Source organism: Salvelinus namaycush, chromosome 13 (genome assembly GCF_016432855.1).
Source record: "Salvelinus namaycush isolate Seneca chromosome 13, SaNama_1.0, whole genome shotgun sequence".
NCBI lineage: Eukaryota > Metazoa > Chordata > Actinopteri > Salmoniformes > Salmonidae > Salvelinus > Salvelinus namaycush.
Window position 1 is genome coordinate 8,544,818 of NC_052319.1, and position 22,502 is coordinate 8,567,319.

At 42.0% G+C, this 22,502-nt stretch overlaps 1 protein-coding gene across 1 annotated transcript in view; it reads right to left on the reverse strand.

Annotated features, from left to right (window-relative positions):
• Positions 1–3,471: 3,471 nt before the first annotated feature.
• LOC120057746 (inactive dipeptidyl peptidase 10-like) overlaps positions 3,472–22,502 on the reverse strand; it is a 52,658-nt gene continuing 33,627 nt past the window's right edge. The window contains exons 15-18 of the mRNA XM_039006226.1: positions 20,365–20,423; positions 5,895–5,967; positions 5,415–5,488; positions 3,472–3,609 (exon numbers count right to left, since the gene is read on the reverse strand). Of these exons, the coding sequence (XP_038862154.1) occupies positions 3,472–3,609; positions 5,415–5,488; positions 5,895–5,967; positions 20,365–20,423 (344 nt within the window). The remainder of the gene's footprint in view (positions 3,610–5,414; positions 5,489–5,894; positions 5,968–20,364; positions 20,424–22,502) is intronic.

Below are 22,502 nucleotides of genomic sequence, written 5' to 3' on the forward strand. Positions count from 1 at the left end.
TGTGAGAAACAAGTTTTGGTTCATTTCATAACCATCATTTACAAATTTTGTCAATTTTCATTGTCTTTTGTTTGGATTGCTTAGTTTGAGCAATTAGCATGTGTCTGGTTTCTCTGTCCTCTTAATGTTGAGGGAGTGCGCGAAAGTGCCCATTTGGAGATGTCTGATTTCGGATCGTCTTAACTCACCATGTCCACCACTAATACATTTTTTGCTCACCTCACACAGTAAGTCCTTCAAAGTCTGATTTTTTTTACATCCATTGCGAATGATAATAGTTATCTTTCCAACACTCTCCCCCTTGATAATCACTAAGCCTCGGTGTGCAAGAGCAAAATATAATGATTTGATGATTGCATATATCCACTGGAAACATCCTTAAATACCTGAACATTTTTCCCCAAAACAGCTCTCTGTCCCAAGCTCACTGGTGTGGGAAACTGAAGGCTCAGAATAGGTTAGTTGATACAATGTTGCAAGTTCGCTAGCCACAGCTTCATCTGGTCCCAGTTGAGTGATTTGATACAATGTTGCACTTCGTTAATTCAAGTCAAGTCCTTTAGAAAGGGAGGTATACAGGCGGAGTAGAGAGATTCATTTAATTGAAAGAACCTGCATTTTCATCAGGATATTTTCTGTTTTTATTTGTCGATTTTATGTGTTTTTACTTATTTGAAAATGGCCTTCTGCTGCATTGGCCTATAGGATATCATTGAGCTCCATGCATACGGTCATTTCTTTAGCCGCAAATGGTTCATGGTGTATCAATGTGTCCATTTGGCAGAGGCTGGTGCTCTCGCATTAGTTTAATTTGACCTTTTAGAATTTTATCATTTAAATTCAGATTTTTATGATTAACCAACTGATTTTGAGAAACAAAATGATCATTATTGAACTAAAACTGATCCACGAAAATGTGCATATGAAAATCATAACTGGCACGCAGATCGGTAGAAATGTTAAGATAAATTGTACGCTTCCCCAAACTTGAAACTCATGTGCAGCCTATTAAGTGATTTGTTTGGCAATCAGGTGAAAACATCATAACCTTTTGTGTTCATGCCACATTAAAAGATGAAACATTTTTACAGTTAAATTACTTGCCTTTACTATAAAACCCATAAAAAAATGTATATAGGATGTCCCGTGAAAAAAAAGGTGCCACCGTTTGGAAATCAAATGCCTGTCCAACTGATTCGTTCTGGTGCCGTCCGTGGCGGTCACCCTTCAAATGTCAAGCACGCTACTGTATAACCAGGCTTCAGATTGAATCCCGGCCTAAGTTCATGACTCCTATACAAAACACAACTTATGTTCTATATATCCCTGAAAGAATTGTCTACCATTCTATCCATCATATGGTGCAGCTTTACTGAAGTGTTGATCATGTATATTAATGCTTGCCTCAAATGAATTACACACAAACGTCCCATTCACCATGCAGTAAATGTCCTTAGTGAATTGTATTTGTATATTTGTCTACATAATGTACACTAGAATAAAACCAATATATCTGTACTCTAGCTACCTTTGATTCCAAATTTGTTTGTTGGTAGGAAACTGTACAGTAGAGAAACACCATTCTTCGGGCAAAACATCAGGTAATCAACTAAAAAGTACTGCAAACTACCATAAAGTGCCACACCATTACACGAAATATGTTAATCAGACACCACAAAGAACTGTTAATCACAGCAAGTTCTGCTTCACGTAATACACTGCACATAATACACTTTGAGATTATGTTGGATGCTGTTCTACAAAGAGGTATCAACATCTCTCTCTCTCTCTCGCACACCACGAGTGGTTTACATATGTTAGAGCTGGGTTGGAACAAAAGCCTGCAATTAGTTGCTCTCTAGAACCACAGCTGCCCACTCCTGTTCTTGGGTGGAGTGTGTCCTTCTCACTCCCAGGGAGCAGCATTTTAGTATTTTAAACACAACACTGATAAACCATCTGCCTCAAGGCCCTCATTGAATTTGTCTTCAGACCATGACCAACTCAACTCGTCTAGGCACAAAGGTGAGTCCAAGGTCAAGGAACCAATGAAATACAGTATAATTGCCTGGATCATTTGTCATTTTGTCAATCAATACTAACAACGCTGTGGTTGAATGTAATTTGTGCTGAATACCTTACGGTAATATATTCGTTTCTCAGTGTTTTTTATTCACAATCATCACTGGAGGACAATCACAATAACCCAAAACCATCACCCCCCCCTCTTCAAAAACAACAAAATGAACATGAACAAGCATTACAAAATCCACCCTAAGAAGAAAAATCTACTAAAACCGGAAAAAAACCTGAAAAATATACAAGACATACATGTCAAATCATTCCATTCCCATAGACTAACCTATCCGTGAGATCTGACATATCTAAAAAATATAGGTATGTACACACTCTGCTGTATTGTACTGTACAAAATACGGCAACACTTTAGGTGACCCCTGTAGACATGCGAAACGTCTTACTTAGCCCTACACGATGTCATTTTATGGCCTTTGTGACCACTCACTAGTCACTGGAACTACAACTGGTTTATGACCTGACATTACAACTGATATTAACTGTCTCTGAGACTGCACCGGCATGTTGCATCTCAAAGAACTGAGCTGACACGGGTTAGTGTGAAGCTTCTAATAACTAAGGGATATGAATGCCAGTACGTGGTCTTATGTAGCACTTCATAAGGCATCGGACATGTCTACATGAGACCCTTGTACAATTAAGTGTGCACAAAGGACTTATTTTCAGTGGGGGGGGGTCTCAAAGATGAGAGCATTCAGCGGGAATTGCACTTATTTGCGGACAACGTCACAGTCAAGGTGAACTTGCATTGCCTACAGTATGTCTCTGAAGAGCAGTGGAGCATATCCGTGTGCATCGAAACCCCAAAATAAAGAGAGGATAAAATTGAAAAGGGTACATATGTGTTTGCCTCTTCCAATGTCTACCACGATGAAAACTAACATGGCAAAACGAGTTAAGCTGAAAGGGGAAAAGAACCATGCACTTGTCAGTGTGGATGTTGGAACCCTAATGGCTCCTGCCGGAGATGGAGGCAGTCTGCTATGTGCTTTGCCGTGAGAGGGATAGTCTCAGAGGTGGAGATTGAAGTGGCATTTTGGATAAGTGAGAGTTCCCACTTGTAGTCCTGACAATTCTGGTGTCCATTGGCTTTGACAGGTGTCCTTGGGAGTTCTCTGACTGCAAACACACGCACACACAAACATACATACGCAGGCACACGCACAAACACGCACAAACTCTCTCAAACTAACACAAGCGATGTGATTTGCACACACACGCACATACCCACACACACGCCGCAACTCTCACTGTCCACCTCCGTCTTAACACTTGGTCCAAAAGCCACCAGCCTTTCGTGCAGGCTTCAGCAATTTTTTTACAGTGAGGAAGTCCTGCAAAAGTCCTGCCGAAGGTCTCCACCACATCCTACTCCTACTCTTCCTCCTCCTCATCATCATCGGGCAGCGGTAGGATCTCTTCCTTGAGACACTCCCTGTAGAAGCTGGTGAGCGAGGCAAAGAGGTGCAGCCTACTTCTCTGGGACAGGAAATGACCCTCATCTGGATAGATCTAGAACACCACAACAATGAGCACAACATGACCACAACGTGCACAGCGGCATTAGTGAAAAGACAGTATACTTATATTTATTTAAACTACTACTTTATGGATGTGTGTAATTACTCTCTTCTCATCACAGTTTAGTTTAGCTTATTAGGATCCCCATTTGCTACTGCACATGCAACAGCTACTCTTCCTGAGGTCCACATAAAACGTACAAACGCATGACAAAGTACAGAACAGTTATAGATTAGAACAACATTAAATGACATTCAAAAGAAAATTGAAATATGAGTTATATATTGGAGAGACACCAAGAGACAATAAAATGACTATTTACACACTATTCATTTATACTGTACATATTCATATTCTTAGATACAGTAGAGTTAAATTAGATCTTTAGAAAGAGGAGAGGCTCTGTGATACAAAATGTTTTTTATCTGTTTGTTTTTAAGCTAAACTTGCATTTTGCCCGAGTTACCTCTGGTGGCAGAGCATTCCATGATGACATGGCTCTACAGATAACTGAGAAGCGCATTGAATCTGTTTTTGGTTTGGGTACAAGTGAAGAAACCCATAGTGGCATGTCTGGTGGGGTATGTCTGTTTGAAGTGTATGCAAATAGATTATACAAGTAGTTAGGCATTTTCAACACACAAATGTTTCTTTAAAAAGACTAGAAGAGAAGTAGTCAATTTCTCCTCAACCCACAACCATGAAAGACTATCATTCATGTTATTGGTGTTAGTTCTGTGTGTGCAGTTAAGACAAGGCGTGCTGCTTTGTTTTGAGCCAGTCACAGCTTTGCTAGGTCTTTCTTTGCTGGACCTTGCCATATTACCGGAGAGTAATCAAGATGGGACAAGATCAGACCCTGAACAACTAGTACAGTAGATCTTGTGCGCAGAACATATTTTTAGAACTGACATACCTCTCCCCACCTTCACTTCAACTTTGTCAATATGACTTGACCATGATAACTGACCATCCACTGTTACTCCTAGGAGTTCCGCTTCTTCAACTTGTTCAGTGGTCACACCCTTTATGCGCATTTCCAGTTGAGATTTAAGTCTAAGAGAACGATTTGAACCAAATACAATGCGTTTGGTTTTTAGATGTATGTAAGGTCCGTTTATTGATATTTACCAATTCTGACACGGAATACAACTCCTTCCTAAGAGTTTCAGTGAGTTCACTGGCTGTAGGTCCTGATGCGTAGAGTGATGTGCAATCATCAGCATACATAATAATTTTCAGCTTCTTGTAAGACAAGTTGCCAATCATTTGTACAAGTATAGAAGAGTAACGGCCCAAGGCAACTGGCCAGGGGGACACCGCACTGTCCATTATCTGATGTTCGAGAAGCTTCCATTGAAGAACACTCTCTGGGTTCTATTGGATAAGTAACTCTCCAACCATTTGATGACAGGTGATGTAAAGCCAGAACGAGTGAGTTTGTCAGTAACAAATTAGGATCAATAACATCAAAGGCTGCACTGAAATCTAACAATACAGCTCCGACTATCATTGTATTATCCATGTATTTTAGCCAATCATCAGTCATCTGAGCCAGTGCAGTAGAAGCTGAGTGCCCTTCCCTATATGCAGTGGCTGGTGTTACTGTATGTTTATGGTACTACACACACTACAGTAACCTACTCTACATACATAGCTGGGTACTGCATCGTTTTGTTACTGTTAGTATACATTTAAAGCAACCATAGCTTGGGTAGACTTATGGCTTAATTAATCTAGTGTACCTACACAGAACCTGTATTCTACAGTATAGCGGACAATGACATTCTCCATACCTGCATCGAGTAGTTTGCTCCAACTTTCACAAGGTTCTTGATGAGCTCAGCAGTATGCTGAAAGTGGACATTGGCTGAAGGAAGCACAAGAAAATGTGTCGGCAGAATTCTGCTTGAATCGTCAACGGGAAGAGCGGCAAGATCACATAATGACACAAAACATTACAGGGTGGAGATGAAAGTGCCATGATCTAACTTGAAACATTTGTGACACATTGGGATTTCTTGTGGAAAAACCATTCTCTGTACAATGGAAATTGACTGATTCTTTCAATAGCTTATATTTCATAAAAACTGTCATTCTTTGTTAAAGGTTCTTCAGTTTTTGCAATTGTTAGATTATTGCTGTTTTAAGTGCCGTCTGGCAAGAAGCACACTGCAGACTGGTCCTACATCATAAACAACAACATAACAGCAACCTAACTGACCCCCGATCATTGTTGAGGCCTTTTTCTTGGTTTCACATAGTTAGTCACTCACCATCTGCTGTGCCGTGTACAAGCATCAGAGTCTGTTCCCTCAGTGGCTGGACGTTCTGCAACACACTGGAGAACTGCAACAGAGCCAACCATAGAAGTGTTAAGAGTATCAGAAAGAATTTGCTGGCATATTGTTAGAGAGGGAAGGTCAAGAAGCATTCCTAGTGGCTAGTGAAAGTCTATACATCCCTTGGACAGTCTTCACATTCTGCTGCCTAAAAATTACATCTAATAAGGGATTAAATTAGATTTAATTTTTTTATCGATCTACACAACCTACTCAACACTTTCAAAGTAAAAGAATAAATACATATGTTAGAAAAAAAGTAGATGTATTGATTGTGTGCCTTCACACCCCAGAGATAATACTTGGTAGAAGAACCTTTGGCAGCAATTACAGTTGTGAATCATTTTTGAATAAGATTCTATCAACATTGCACAACTCTTACGGCAACATACACTGAGTGCACAAAACATTAAGAACACATTTCTAATATTGAGTTCCACCTACGCTTTAGCACTCAGAACAGCCTCAATTCGTCGGGGCATGGATTCTACAATGTGTTGAAAGCATTCCACAGGGATGCTGGCCCATGTCAACTCCAATGCTTCCACAGTTGTGTCATGTTGGCTGGATGACCTTTGGGTGGTGGACCATTCTTGATTTTATTTTTATTTAACCTTTATTTAACTAGGCAAGTCAGTTAAGAACAAATTCTTATTTACAATGACGGCCTACCAAAAGGCAAAAGGCCTCCTGCAGGGACGGGGGCTGGGATTAAAAATACAAAAAATGAATAAAATATAAATATAGGATAAAACACACATCACAACAAGAGAGTCAACACAATACTACATTAAGAGAGACCTAAGACAACAGCATAGCAAGGCAGCAACACATGACAACACAGCATGGTAGCAACAAAACATGGTGCAAACATTATTGGGCACATTATTGGGCACAGACAGCAGCACAAAGGGCAAGAAGGTAGAGACAACAATACATCACACAACGCAGCCACAACTGTCAATAAGAGTGTCCATGATTGAGTTATTGAATGAAGAGATTGAGATAAAAATGTCCAGTTTGAGTGTTTGTTGCAGCTCGTTCCAGTCGCTAGCTGCAGCGAATTGAAAAGCGGAGCGACCCAGGGATGTGTGTGCTTTGGGGATCTTTAACAGAATGTGACTGACAGAACAGGTATTGTATGTGGAGGATGAGGGCTGCAGTAGCTATCTCAGATAGAGTTGGGTGAGGCCTTAAAGGGTTTTATAAATAAGCATCAACCAGTGTGTCTTGCGACGGGTATACAGAGATGACCAGTTTACAGAAGCGTATAGAGTGCAGTGATGTGTCCTATAAGGAGCATTGGTGGCAAATCTGATGGCCGAATGGTAAAGAACATCTGGCCGCTCGAGAGCACCCTTACCTGCCGATCTATAAATTACGTCTCCATAATCTAGCATGGGTAGGATGGCCATCTGAATCAGGGTTAGTTTGGCAGCTGGGGTGAAAGAGGAGTGATTACGATAGAGGAAACCAAGTCTAGATTTAACTTTAGCCTGCAGCTTTGATGTGTGCTGAGAGAAGGACAGTGCACCGTTTAGCCATACTCCCAAGTACTTGTATGAGGTGACTACCTCAAGCTCTAAACCCTCAGAGGTAGTAATCACACCTGTGGAGAGAAGGGCATTCTTCTTACCAAACCACATGACCTTTGTTTTGGAGGTGTTAAGAACAAGGTTAAGGGCAGAGAAAGCTTTTTTATATCTTTTTTTGCCCCATTTTTCTCCCAAATTTCGTGGTATCCAATTGGTAGTTACAATCTTGTCTCATCGCTGCAACTTCCGTACAGACTCAGGAGAGGCGAAGGTCGAGAGCCGTGCGTCCCCTGAAGCACAATCAAACCAAGCCGCACTGCTTCTTGGCACAATGCCCACTTAACCCGGAAGTCACCCACACCAATGTGCAACGTGTCGGAGGAAACACAGTGCACCTGGCGATCGTGTCAGCGTGCACTGCGCCCGGCCCGTCACAGGAGTTGCTAGTGCGCGATGGGACAAGGACATCCCTGCCAACCAAACCCTCCCCTAACCTGGACGACGCTGGGCCAATTGTGTGCCACCCCAACGGTCTCTGGGTCGCGGCCGGCTGCGACAGAGCCTGGTGAGAAAGCTTTGTTGTAGAGCATTTGACACAAAATTCAGGGAGGGTCCAAGCTGAGAATAAGACTGTATCATCTGCATATAAATGGATGAGAGAGCTTCCTACTGCCTGAGCTATGTTGTTGATGTAAATTGAGAAGAACGTGGGGCCTAGGATCCAGCCTTGGGGTATTCCCTTGGTGACAGGCCGTGGCTGAGACAGCAGATTTTCTGACTTTATACACTGCACTCTTTGAGAGAGGTAGTTAGCAAACCAGGCCAAAGACCCCTCAGAGACAACAATACTCCTTAGCTGGCCCACAAGAATGGAATGGTCTACCATATCAAAAGCTTTGGCCAAGTCAATAAAAATAGCAGCACAATATTTCTTAGAATCAAGGGCAATGGTGACATCATTGAAGACCTTTAAGGTTGCAGTGACACATCCATAACCTGAACGGAAACCAGATTGCATACACAAGAGAATACTATAGACATCAAGAAAGCCAGGTAGTTGATTATTGACAAGTTTTTCCAAAACTTTTGACAAAAGGGCAAAATAGAAATAGGTCTATAACAGTTAGGATCAGCTTGATCTCCCCCTTTAAATGAAGGACGAACCGTGGCTGCCTTCCAAGCAATGGGAACCTCCCCAGAAAGGAGAGACAGGTTAAAAGGTTGGAGATAGGCTTGGCGATGATAGGGGCAGCAACCTTAAAGAAGAAAGGGTCTAAACCATCTGACCCAGATGTTTTTTGGGGGTCAAGCTTAAGGAGCTCCATTTGCACCTCGGACTCAGTGACTGCCTGCAGGGAGAAACTTTGTAGTGGGGCAGGGGAAAAAGAGGAAAAGCATCGGGGATAGTAGCATTAGTAGAGTTGGGAGATGAAGAAATGTTGGACGGGCAAGGAGGCATGGCTGAGTCAAATAGGAATCCTGACTTAATGAAGTGGTGACTAAAGAGCTCAGCCAAGTGCTTCTTGTCAGTAACAACCACATCATCAACATTAAGGGACATGGGCAGCTGTGAGGAGGAGGGTTTATTCTCCAGGTCTTTAATCGTTTTCCAGAACTTCTTGGGGTTAGACCCATAGAGACATAACTGCTCCTTAAAGAAACTAACTTTGGCCTTCTGGATAGCCTGAGTGCACTTATTTCTCATTTGCCTGAACGACAGCCAGTCAGCCTGAGTATGCGTGTGCTGAGACTTTCGCCACATGCAATTATTGAGAAGGAGTAACTCTGCAAGATCACGGTCGAACCAGGGGCGGAACCTGATTTTAATTCAAATTTTCTTTATGGGGGCGTGTTTGTTAACAATACCACTGAAAATATTTAAAAAAAGGTCCAAGCTTTTTCGACAAAGGGGATCAAGCTGATTCTATACCATTTTACAGAGGCCAGTTCATGAAAGAAGGCTTTCTCATTAACGTTTTTTAGCAAGGGTCTATGACAAATCAGGACAAGTCATTTCACTGAGCAGCCATTATGAACACAGGCTGTAAAACGGTGATCACTAAGGTCATTACAGAAAACACCAGACTGATACCTATCAGGAATATTTGTGAGGATAACATCAAGGAGAGTAGCCTTTTCTGGGTATTTGGAGTCATACCTTGTGGGATTGGTAATAATCTGAGAAATATTTAGGGAGTCCCATTGCTTTGGGACTTAGTCAGGTGGTTTAAGCATGTCCCAGTTTAGGTCACCTAGCAGGACAAATTCAGACTTAGTGTAAGGGGCCAGGAGAGAGCTTAGGGTACAGGCTGGTGCTGATGGAGGACTATAGCACCCAGCAACAGTCAAAAAAGAGCTATTTGAAAGTTTAATGCTTAAAACCGGATAATCAAATTGTTTGGGGACAGACTTGGTGGAGACAACCGAGCACTGAAGGTGATCCTTGGTAAAGATTGCCACTCCCCCTCCTTTGGAAGATCTGTCTTGCCGGAAAAGGTTATAACTAGAAAGGTTAACATCAGCATTCAAAACACTCTTCCTTAACCACGTCTCAGTAATGACCAACACATCTTGATTGGAGCTGTGAATCCACACTTTCAATTGAAAGAATTCACAGGATTCTGTTGAATGTGAAAAACCCAGCAGTGTTTTAGTTCTTGACACCGGTGCGCGTGGCACCTACTACCATACCCTCTTCAAAGGCACTTACATAGTTTGTCTTGCCTATTCACCCTCAGAAAGGCACACATACACAATCCATGTCTAAATTGTCTCAAGGCTTCAAAATCCATATTTAACCCGTTTCCTCCCCTTCATCTACACTGATTGAAGGGGATTTAACAAGTGACATCAAGAAGGGATTATAGCTTCACCTGGATTCACCTGTTCAGTCTATGTCATGGAAAGAGCAGTTCTAAAATGTTTTGTACACTGAGTGTATACATTGATTTTGATTGCAGACTGAGAATGGACCATTCAGGAACACTCAACATCTCTTTGAAAGCCACTCTGGTGTGTCTTTGGGTGTGATTGTGTAATGGGTGTAATTGTTCCGCTGAAAAATAAAACTCCCCAGGGTTTTCAAAAGACTACGACAGGTTTTTCTTTAACTTTGTACCTGGGTAATGCTCCTTTCATTTGTACTTTAATCTTCACAAACTACCCAGTCCCTGCAAGTGACAAGAAAACCCATAACATGATTTTGCAAGCTTAAAACTTGAAAATACAGTGCGTTCAATCAACATTATTGGCCTGTATTACAAAGTGAAGGCTGTGTTAAAAAATATCCACTTCAAATGATCTGTTCTGTTTGCAACAAGCCTGTTAAGTAATACTGCAAAACAACACAGCAAAGAAATCTACTTTTTGGGCGAAATAAATAAAACAATAAATGAAAAGATGCTGGAGGAGAGCTTGACGCCATCTGTCAAGCATGGTGGAGGCAATGTGATGGTGTGGGGGTGCTTTGGTGGTGGTAAAGTGGGAGATTTGTACAGGGTAAAATGGATCTTGAAGAATGAAGGCTATCACTCCATTTTGCAACGCCATGCCATACCCCGTGGACGGCGATTAATTGGAGCCAATTTCCTCCTACAACAGGACAATGACCCAAAGCACAGCTCCAAACTATGCAAGAACTATTTACGGAAGAAGCAGTCAGCTGGTATTCTGTCTATAATGGAGTGGCCAGCACAGTCAACCCTATTGAGCTGTTGTGGGAGCAGCTTGACCGTATGATACGTAAGAAGTGCCCATCAAGCCAATCCAACTTGTTGGAGGTGCTTCAGAAAGCATGGGGTGAAATCTCTTCAGATTACCTCAAGAAATTGACAACTAGAATGCCAGGTCTGCAAGGCTGTAATTGCTGCAAATGGAGGATTCTTTGACGAAAGCAAAGTTTGAAGCACACATTATTTCAATTAAAAAATATTATTTATAACCTTGTCAAAGTCTTGACTATTCACTTTGCAACTCATTCCATGTATGTTTTCATGGAAAACATGGACATTTGTAAGTGACCCCGAAATTTTGAACAGTAGTGTATGTTGCCCTAAGAGTTCTGCAAAGTTGGTAGAATCTCATAAACAATGAGTCTCGGAGGCTGCCAAAGCTGCTTCCACCAAGTATTAACTCTGGAGTTGGAAGACATATGCGAGCGATCAAGACAATCAATACTTTTCATTAACTTAAAAAATGTGGAGTAGGTTCAAATCAAATGAAATGTTATTTGTCACATGCGCCGAACACTGTGAAATGCTTACTTACAAGCCCTTAACCAACAACTTAGTTCAATAAATAGAGTTAAGAAAATATTTTATAAAGTAAAGTAAAAAAGAAAATATAAAGTAACACAATAACATAACAATGACAAGGCTATATACAGGGGTACGGGTGCCGAGTCAATGTGCAAGATCACAGGTAGTCAAGGTCATTTGTAAATGTAGGTAGTGGTAAAGTGACTATGCATAGATAATAAACAGTGAGTAGCAGCAGTGTAAAAACAAAGGGGGTAGAAGCTGTTAAGGAGCCTTTTGGACATAGACTAGGCGCTCCGGTATCGCTTGCTGTGCGGTAGCAGAGAGAACAGTCTATGACTAGGGTGACTGGAGTCTTTGACAATTTTTTGGGCCTTCCTCTGACACCGTCTAGTATATAGGTCCTGGATGGCAATAAGCTTGGCCCCAGTGATGTACTGGGCTGTACCCACTACCCTCTGTAGCGCCTTACGGTCGGATGCCAAGCGGTCAGGATAGTCTCGATGGTGCAGCTGTAGAACGTTTTGAGGATCTGGGACCCATGGCAAACCTTCTCAGTCTCCTGAGGAGGAAAATGTGTTGTTGTGCCCTATTCACAACTTTCTTGGTGTGTTTGGACCATGATAGTTCATTGGTGATGTGGACACTAAGGAACTTGGAACTCTCGACCCACTCCACTACAGGCCCGTCGATGTGAATGTTCAGCCCTCCTTTTCCTGTAGTCCATGATCATCTCCTTTGTCTTGCTTACGTTGAGGGAGAGGTTTTCGTCCTGGCACCACACTGCCAGGTCTCTGACCTCCTCCCTATAGGCTGTCTCATCGTTGTCGGTGATCAGGCCTACCGCTGTTGTGTTATCAGCAAACTTACCGATGGTGTTGGAGTCGCGCTTGGCCAAGCAGTCGTAGGTGAACAGGGAGTACAGGGGACTAAGCACGCGCCCCTGAGGGGCCCCAGTGTTGAGGATCAGCGTGGCAGATGTGTTGTTGCTTACCCTTACCATCTGAGGGTGACCCATCAGGAAGTCCAGGATCCAGTTGAAGAGGAAGGTGTTTACTCCCAGGGTCCTTAGCTTAGTGACAAGCTTTGTGGGCACTATGGTGTTGACGCTGAGCTGTAGTCAATGAACAGCATTCTCACATACAGTTGTAGTCGGACGTTTACAAACACTTAGGTTGGAGTCATTAAAACTCATTTTTCAACCAATCCACAAATTTCTTGTTAACAAACTGTAGTTTTGGCAAGTCGGTTAGGTCATCTACTTTGTGCATGACACAAGTCATTTTTCCAACAATTGTTTACAGACAGATTATTTCACTTATAATACACTGTATCACAATTCCAGTGGGTCAGAAGTTTACATACACTAAGTTGACTAATCAGCCAAGACATCAGAAAAAGATTGTAGACCCCCACAAGTCTGGTTCATCCTTGGGAGCAATTTACAAATGCCTGAAGGTACCACGTTCATCTGTACAAACAATAGTACGCTAGTATAAACACCATGAGACCACGCAGCCGTCATACCGCTCAGGAAGTAGACACGTTCTGTCTCCTAGAGATGAACGTACTTTGGTGCAAGAAAAGTGCAAATCAATCCCAGAACAACAGCAAAGGACCTTGTGGAAATGCTGGAGGAAAAAGGTACAAAAGTATCTATATCCACAGCAAAACGAGTCCTATGTCGACATAAACTGAAAGGCCGCTCAGCAAGTAAGAAGCAACTGCTCCAAATTTCGCCATAAAAAAGCCAGACTACAGTTTACAACTGCACATGGGTAGAAAGATCGTACTTTTTGGAGAAATGTCCTCTGGTCTGATGATACAAAAATAGCATTGTTTGGCCATAATGACCATCGTTATGTTTGGAGGAAAAAGGGTGAGGCTTGCAAGCAGAAGAACACCATCCCAACCGTGAAGCACAAGGGTGGCAGCGTCATGTTGTGGGGTGCTTTGCTGCAAGAGGGACTGGTGCACTTCACAAAATAGATGGCATCATGAGGCAGGAAAACTATGTGGATATATTGAAGCAACATCTCAAGACATCAGTCAGGAGGTTAGTCGCAAATGGGTCTTCTAAATGGACAATGACCCCAAGCATACTTCCAAAGTTGTGGAAAAATGGCTTAAGGACAACAAAGTCAAGGTATTGGAGTGGCCATCACAAAGCCCTGACCTCAATCCTTTAGAAAATGTGTTGGCAATACTGAAAAAGCGTGTGCGATCAAGGAGGCCTACAAACCTGACTCAGTTACACCAGATCTGTCAGGAGGAATGGGCCAAAATTCACCCAATTTATTATGGGAAGCTTGTGGAAAGCTACCCGAAACGTTTGACCCAAGTTAAACAATTTAAAGGCAATGCTACTAAATACTAATTGAGTGTATGTAAACTTCTGACCCACTGGGAATGTGATAGAAATAAAAGCTGAAATAAATCATTCTCTCTACTATTATTCTGACATTTCACATTCTTAAAATAAAGTGCTGATGCTAATTGACCTAAGACATTTTAACTAGGATTAAATGTGAGAAATCTTGAAAAACTGAGTTTAAATCTATTTTTCTAAGGTGTATGTAAACTTCCGACTTCAACTGTAGGTGTTCCTTTTGTCCAGTTGGGAAAGGGCAGTGTGGAGTGTGATTGAGATTCTGTTGGGGCGGTATGCGAATTGGAGTGGGTCTAGAGTTTCCGGGATGATATCTGTGATGTGAGCCATGACCAGCATTTCAAAGCACTTCATGGCCGACGTTAGTGATACAGGGAGGAAGTAATTTAGGCAGGTTACCTTCACTTCTGGGCACAGGGACTATGCCAGCCTGCTTGAAACATGTAGGTATTACAGACTTGTCAGGGAGAGGTTGAAAATGTCAGTGATGTTTATATATATATATCATATATCTCTTTAGAAGTGGTTTCTTTGCAGCAATTTGACCACGAAGGCCTGATATACGCAGTCTCCTCTGAACAGTTGATTTTGAGATGTGTCTGTTACTTGAACTCTTTGTAGCATTTATTTTGGCTGCAATTTCTGAGGCTGGTAAACTCTAATGAACTTATCCTCTGCAGCAGAGGTAACTCTGGGTCTTCCTTTCCTGTGGCGACCTTCATGAGAGCCAGTTTCATCATAGTGCTTGATGGTTTTTGCCACTGCACTTGAAGAAACTTTCACCGTTTTTTAAATATTCTGCATTGACTGACCTTCATGTCTTAAAGTATTGATGGACTGTTGTTGCTCTTTGCTTATTTGAGCTTTTCTTGTCATAATATTGACTTGGTCTTTTACTAAATAGGGCTATTGTCTGTGTACCACCTCTATCTTGTCACAACACAACTGATTGGCTCAAATGCATTAAGGAAAGAAATTAGAAAAATTAACTTTTAACAAGGCACACCTGTTAATTGAAATGCATTCCAGGTGACTACCTCATGAAGCTGGTTGAGAGAATACCAAGAGTGTGCAAAGCTGTCATCAAGGAAAAGGGTGGCTACTTTGAAGAATCTATAATATAAAATATTTTGATTTGTTTAACACTTCTTTGGTTACCAGATGGTTCCATATATGTTATTTAATAGTTTTGATGTCTTCACTATTATTGCACAATGTAGAAAATAGTATAAATAAATAAAACCCTTGAATGAGTAGGTGTGTCCAAACTTTTGACTGCTACTGTAGGTTCCGTAGATTTGTAGGAAAACTATGAAATGTAATCCCCTTTCAGAATAAATTTGAAGGAAGCAAAATGCGAAGACTGTGCAAGGTGTGTCACGATCGTCGTAGTGAGGAGACCAAAGCGCAGCATGATGTGAATACGTCTTATTTAATGACAACTAAAGAACACTGAAACAAACTATTACAAACTATACAAAATAACAAACGACCGTGGCGCTAATGATAACGAGTGCAGACATGCAACATCAACATAGACAATCACCCACAAACCAAACTGGAAAATGGCAACCTAAATAGGATCCCCAATCAGAGACAACGATAAACAGCTGCCTCTGATTGGGAACCAATCCAGGCCACCATAGACCTACGTATGCCTAGACTACACACACAACCTAGACATACAAAAACCCTAGACCAGACAAAAACACACATACCACCCTTGTCACACCCTGACCTAACCAAAATAATAAAGAAAACAAAGATAACTAAGGTCAGGGCGTGACAAGGTGTTGGCAGACGTTCTTTTCACTTTGTCGTACAGGCCAGTAATGTGGAGGGAATGCACTGTATTTTAAAGTTTCATGTTATGGGTATGCTTGTCACCGGCAGGGACTGGGAGGCTTGTGAGGATTGAAATAAAAAATTAAGGAGCAAAGCCCAGGAAAAAGTCAAGGAAAAACCTGCCGTAGACATTTCAAAACCCTGGGAAGTTAACTTTTTCAGATAAATAATTAGACCCCTTTTAATGCCAAAGACACACCAGAGTGGCTTTCCAAGAGGTGTTGCATGTTCCGGAATGGTCCATTCTCAGTCCTCAATCAAAAACAATGAATATTCACTCAGTGTATAAACATTACAAACACCTGCTATTTTCATGACAGACTGACCAGGTGAAAGCTATAATCCCTTCTTGATGTCACTTGTTACATCCACTTTAATCAGTGTTGATGAAGGGGAGTAGACGGGTAAAAATATATTTTGAAGCCTTGAGACAATTGAGACAAGGACTGTGTATGTGTGCCATACAGAGGGTGAAGATGGTGCCGAAGAACATGGCTGATGTTTCACATTCTCCCAACCAATTTTGCAATTTTTTGTTTTGTGGAACTTATTTTTTTACTTATTGTGTACATAATGTTGCTGCTACCGTCTCTTATGACCGAAAATAAATTCTGGACATCAGAAAAGCGATTACTCACCACGGACTGGAATAAACTTTTTCCTTTAATGAGTCCGACAAGAAGGATATCCTGCTTTCACTGGAACAGGCCCAGATCCACGCCTTTTGCGTGGAGAAAAGACGCTGGAAAAGGGTACGCAGATCAGGGATCGTTCTGAGAATCCAGAGGCGAGCGAGTAAACTCCCAATGTCTTCCATTCTCCTTGCTAACGTGCAATTGTTAGAAAATTGAAATGATGACCTACTATTAAGATTATCCTACCAACGGGACATTAAAAACTAACATCTTATGTTTCACCGAGACGTGGCTGAACGAAGAAACGGACAATATAGAGCTGGCGGGATTTTCCATGCACCGGCAGAACAGAGACACTACCTCTGGTAAGACGAGGGGTGGGGGTGTGTGTCTTTTTGTCAATGACATCTGGTGCTCAATGTCTAATATTAAAGAAGTCTCGAGGTATTGCTCGCCTGAGGTAGAACACCTTGTGATAAGCTGTTGACCACACTATCTACCAAGAGAGTCCTCATCTGTATTATTTGTAGCCGTCTATTTACCACCACAAAGCGAAGCTGGCACTAAGACCGCTCTCAACCAACTCTATAAGGCCATAAGCAAAGAAGAAAATGCTCACCCAGAAGCGGTTTACCTAGTGGCCAGGGACTTTAATGCAGGCAAACTTAAATCAGTTTTACCAATTTTTTACCAGCATGTCACATGTGCAACCAGAGACAAAACATCCTAGACCACCTTTACTCCACAAACAGAGATGCATACAGAGCTCTCCCCCGCCCTCCATTTGGCAAATCTGACCACAATTCTATCAACCCGATTCCTGCTTACAAGCAAAAACTAAAGCAGGAAGTACCAGTGACTCGCTCAATACGGAAGTGGTTAGATGACGAGGATGCTACACTACAGGAGACTAATGCACACGCTTATAAGAAATTCCGCTATGCCCTCAGGCGAACCATCACACAAGCAAAGCGTCAATACAGGATTAAGATTGAATCCTACTACACCGGCTCTGACGCTCATCGGATGTGGAAGGGCTTGAAAACTATTACGGACAACAAAGGGAAACCCAGACGCTAGCTGCTCGGTGACATGAGCCTACCAGACGAGCTAAATGCCTTTAATCCATGTTTCGAGGCAAGCAACACTGAAGCATCCACGAGAGCTCCAGCTGTCTGGATGACTGTGTGATAACGCTCTCGGTAGCCGATGTGAACAAAACCTTTGAACAGGTCAACATTCACAAAGCCGCTGGGCCAGACGGATTACCACGACGTGTACTCAAATCATGAGCGGACCAACTGTCAAGTGTCTTCACTGAACTGAACACTAAACTGTCAACTTCTCCCTGACCGAGTCTGTCATACCTACATGTTTCAAGCATACGACCATAGTCCCTGTGCCCAAGGAAGCGAAGGTAACCTGCCTAAATGATTTCCTCCCCATAGCACGTCGGTAGCCATGAAGTGCTTTGAAAGTTCATGGCTCACATCAACAGCATCCCCCTGGACACCCTAGACCCACTCCAATTTGCATACCGCCTCAACAGATCCACAGATGACGCAATCTCCATCGCACTCCACACCGCTCTTTCTCACCCGGCTGTTCATCGACTACAGCTCAGCGTTCAACACCATAGTGCCCACGAAGCTCATCACTAAGCTAAGGCCCCTGGGACTAAACACCTCCCTCTGCAACTGGATCCTGGACTTCCTGAGGTGAAGGCTCCCCCAGGTGGTAAGAGTAGGCATCAACACGTCCGCCATGCTGATCCTTAACACTGGGGCCCCTCAGGGGTGTGTACTTAGTCCACTCCTGTACTCCCTGTTCATCCAAGACTGCATGGCCAAACACGACTCCAACATCATCATTCAGTTTGCTGACGACACAACAGTGGTAGGCCTGATCACCGACAATAATGAGATGGCCTACAGGGACGAGGTCAGTGAACTGGCAGTGTGGTGCCAGGACAACAACCTCTCCCTCAATGTGAGCAAGACAAAGGAGCTGATCGTGGACTACAGGAAAAGGCGGGCCGAACAGGCTGTAGTGGAGCGGGTCGAGAGTTTTAAGTTCCTTGGTGTCCACATCACCAACGAACTATCATGGTCCAAACATACCAAGACAGTTGTGAAGAGGGCACGACAAAACCTTTTCCCCCTCAGGAGACTGAAAAGACTTGGCATGTGCCCCCAGATCCTCAAAAGGTTCTACAGCTGCACCATCGAGAGCATCCTGCCCAGTTGCATCACTGCATGGTATGGCAACTGCTCAGCATCTGAACGCTACAGAGGGTAGTGCGAAAGGCCCAGTACATCACTGGGGCCAAGCTTCCTGCCATCCAGGACCTATATAATAGGCGGTGTCAGAGGAAAGCTCATAAAATTGTCAGAGACTCCAGTCACCCAAGTTATCGACTGTTTTCTCTGCTACCGCATGGCAAGCGGTACCGGAGCGCCAAGTCTAGGACCAAAAGGCTCCTCAACAGCTTCTATCCCCAAGCCATTAGACTGCTGAACAATTCATAAAAATCACCTTTGACCCACCCTCTTGTAAACTGCTGTAACACGCTGTTTGTTTGTTACCTATGCAAAGTCACTTCGCCCCCACCTACATGTAGAGGTTACCTCAACCTGTACCCCTGCACACTGACTTGGTACCGGTGCCCCCTGTATATAGCCTCGTTATTGTTATTCTTATTGTGTTACATTTTATTATTACTTTTTATTTTAGTCTACTTGGTAAATATTTTCTTCTTCTTGAACTGCACTGTTGGTTAAGGGCTTGTAAGTAAGCATTTCACAGTAAAGTCTACACTTGTTGTATTCGGCGCATTTGGCAAATAAAGTTTGATGACAAAATATTTAAGTACCTTTGAACGGTAGTAGGTGCCAGGCGCACCGGTTTGTGTCAAGAACTGCAACGCTCCTGGGTTTTCACACTCAACAGTATCTTGTGTGAATCAAGAGTGGTCCACCTCCCAAATGACATCCAGCCAATTTGACACAACTGTGGGAAGCATTGGAGTCAACATGGGCCAGCATCCCTGTGGAATGCTTTCGACACCTTGTAGAGTCCATGCCCCGATGAATTGAAGCTGTTCTGAGGGCAAAAGTGTGGGGGGGGGGGGGGGTGCAACTCGATATTAGGGAAGTGTTCTTAATGTTTTATACACTCAGTGTATATTTCAATGGTACATACAGTACTTTATTACTGAGGTATGGATAATGTGATAAATGATCTTGTCTGTAATGTGCACAATCTGTATTGGTTGGAGACAGTTTTGTGTTGTTTCTGATATAATGGCTTATTTCAATTAGTTTGCTGTACAAATTGCAGTCATATAAATAAACCGTGTGTCCAGAAGTCCTGACTGTTCAGTCTTTCTTATCAGTGTAACTGAACCAGCTGTTTGACACAGCACCAGGTCCACACCTTAGGGGAGTCTGGGAAAGCCAGATGACCCCCTTCAGCAGCTCGTCAAAACACGAATGTAGTGTGATTTAATAAGCTAATGCGCCACATTTACCGTAGGAGATGAGTGACAAAGTCTCTGCGCTCTGGAAGCATCATAAAAAGGAAAAGGGGGAAAAAAACTCAGTACCTCTGACTTTGATGGTAGTGACATTCTGTAACTGTGGGCGCTAAACTAGAGGCATGTCTTTGAGGCTAGGACGTGGCGCTTTCAAAGAGCTAAACAAGGATGGCGGCAAACAAGAGCAGGGAGGCGGTAAACAGACGCACCTGATATCTGCTGTCGTCCCGTAATGGCATGCCGAGGTACCTCTCAGAAAATGCTGATGCTGTTCAAATAGAAAGCGATACACTCTAAAAAGGTGGCAGGTGCAGACAGTGTTTCAGTGCTTCAGGTGAGCTAAGTGTTAGTTTTGCTGACTCTACACAGAAAGTGATGTCTGTCATTCTGCATCCAAACTAAATGGAGAAAAAAATAAAAATGGGGGGGGATTACACAATTATTCAACTTCATATTCATATCATAACTTCGTATCTCCAGCACCAGCCGAACATCAACATGTGAACATTTTGCGTTTCAATGCTTTGTAGTAAAAAAGATAGGGGAAGATAAGTGTTTTCAATGACATCATGTGATTTGAACAAATTTTGAGTAGGCAATTTTTTATTTAACCTTTATTTAACTAGGCAAGTCACTTAAGAACAAATTCTTATTTACAATGACAGCCTAGGAAAAGTGGGTTAACTGCTTTATTCAGGGTCAGAATGACAGATTTTTACCTTGTCAGCTCGTGGATTCGATCTAGCAGCTAGAGGTTGACCGATTATGATTTTTCTATACCGATACCGATTATTGGTGGATCAAAAAAAGCATATACCGATTAATCGGCCGATTTTTATTTATATATGTATAAATAAATATATATATTTGTAATAATGACAATTACAACAATACTGAATGAACACTTTTATTTTAACTTAATATAATACATAAAGTATATTTAGTTTCAAATAAATAATGAAACATGCTCAAATTTGTTAAAATAATGCAAAAACACAGTGTTGGAGAAGAAAAAGTGCAATATGTGCCATGTAAAAAAGCTAACGTTTAAGTTCCTTGCTTTGAACATACAATTGAAGTCAGACGTTTACATACACCGTAGCCAAATACATTTAAACTCAGTTTTTCACAATTCCTGACATTTAATCCTAGTAAAAATTCCCTGTCTAAGGTCAGTTAGGATCGTCACTTTATTTTAAGAATGAGAAATGTCAGAATAATAGTACAGAGAATTATTTATTTCTTCTTTTATTTCTTTCATAACATTCCCAGTGGGTCAAAAGTTTACATACACTCAATTAGTATTTGGTAGCATTGCCTTTAAATTGTTTAACTTGTGTCAAACGTTTCGGGTGGCCTTCCACAAGCTTCCCACAATAAGTTAGGTGAATTGTGGCCCATTCAAACAGTTATATTTTTGTTTCATCAGACCAGAGGACATTTCTCCAAAAAGTATGATCTTTGTCCCCATGTGCAGTTGCAAACCATAGTCTGGCATTTTTTTATGGTGGTTTTGGAGCAGTGGCTTCTTCCTTGCTGAGCGGCCTTTCAGGTTATGTCGATATAGGACTCGTTTTACTGTGGATATAGATACTTTTGTACCTGTTTCCTCCAGCATCTTCACAAGGTCCTTTGCTGTTGTTCTGGGATTGATTTGCCCTTTTTCGCACCAAAGTACGTTCATCTCTAGGAGACAGAAAACGTCTCCTTCCTGAGCGGAATGACTGCTGCGTGGTCCCATGGTGTTTATACTTGCGTACTATTGTTTGTACAGATGAACGTGGTACCTTCAGGCATTTGGAAATTGCTCCCAAGGATGAACCAGACTTGTGGAGGTCTACAATTTTTTTTCTGAGTTCTTGGCTGATTTCTTTTGATTTTCCCATGATGTCAAGCAATAAGGCACTGAGTTTGATGGTAGGCCTTGAAATACATCCACAGGTACTCTAAGGCACAGGTAAAGCCATGACATAATTTTCTGGAATTTTCCAAGCTGTTTAAAGGCACAGTCAACTTAGTGTATGTAAACTTCTGACCCACTGGAATTGTGATACTTTGAATTATAAGTGAAATAATCTGTCTTTAAACAATTGTTGGCAAAATTACTTTTGTCATGCACAAAGTAGATGTCCTAACCGACTTGCCAAAACTATAGTTTGTTATTAAACAAGAAATTTGTGGAGTGGTTGAAAAACGAGTTCCAATGACTCCAACCTAAGTGTATGTAAACTTCCGACTACAACTGTATTAAAGCTGGTGGTTCAATATTCACAGTTCTTCAATATTCCCAGTTAAGAAGTTTTAGGTTATAGTTATTATAGGAATTATGATGCATCGACTATTTCTC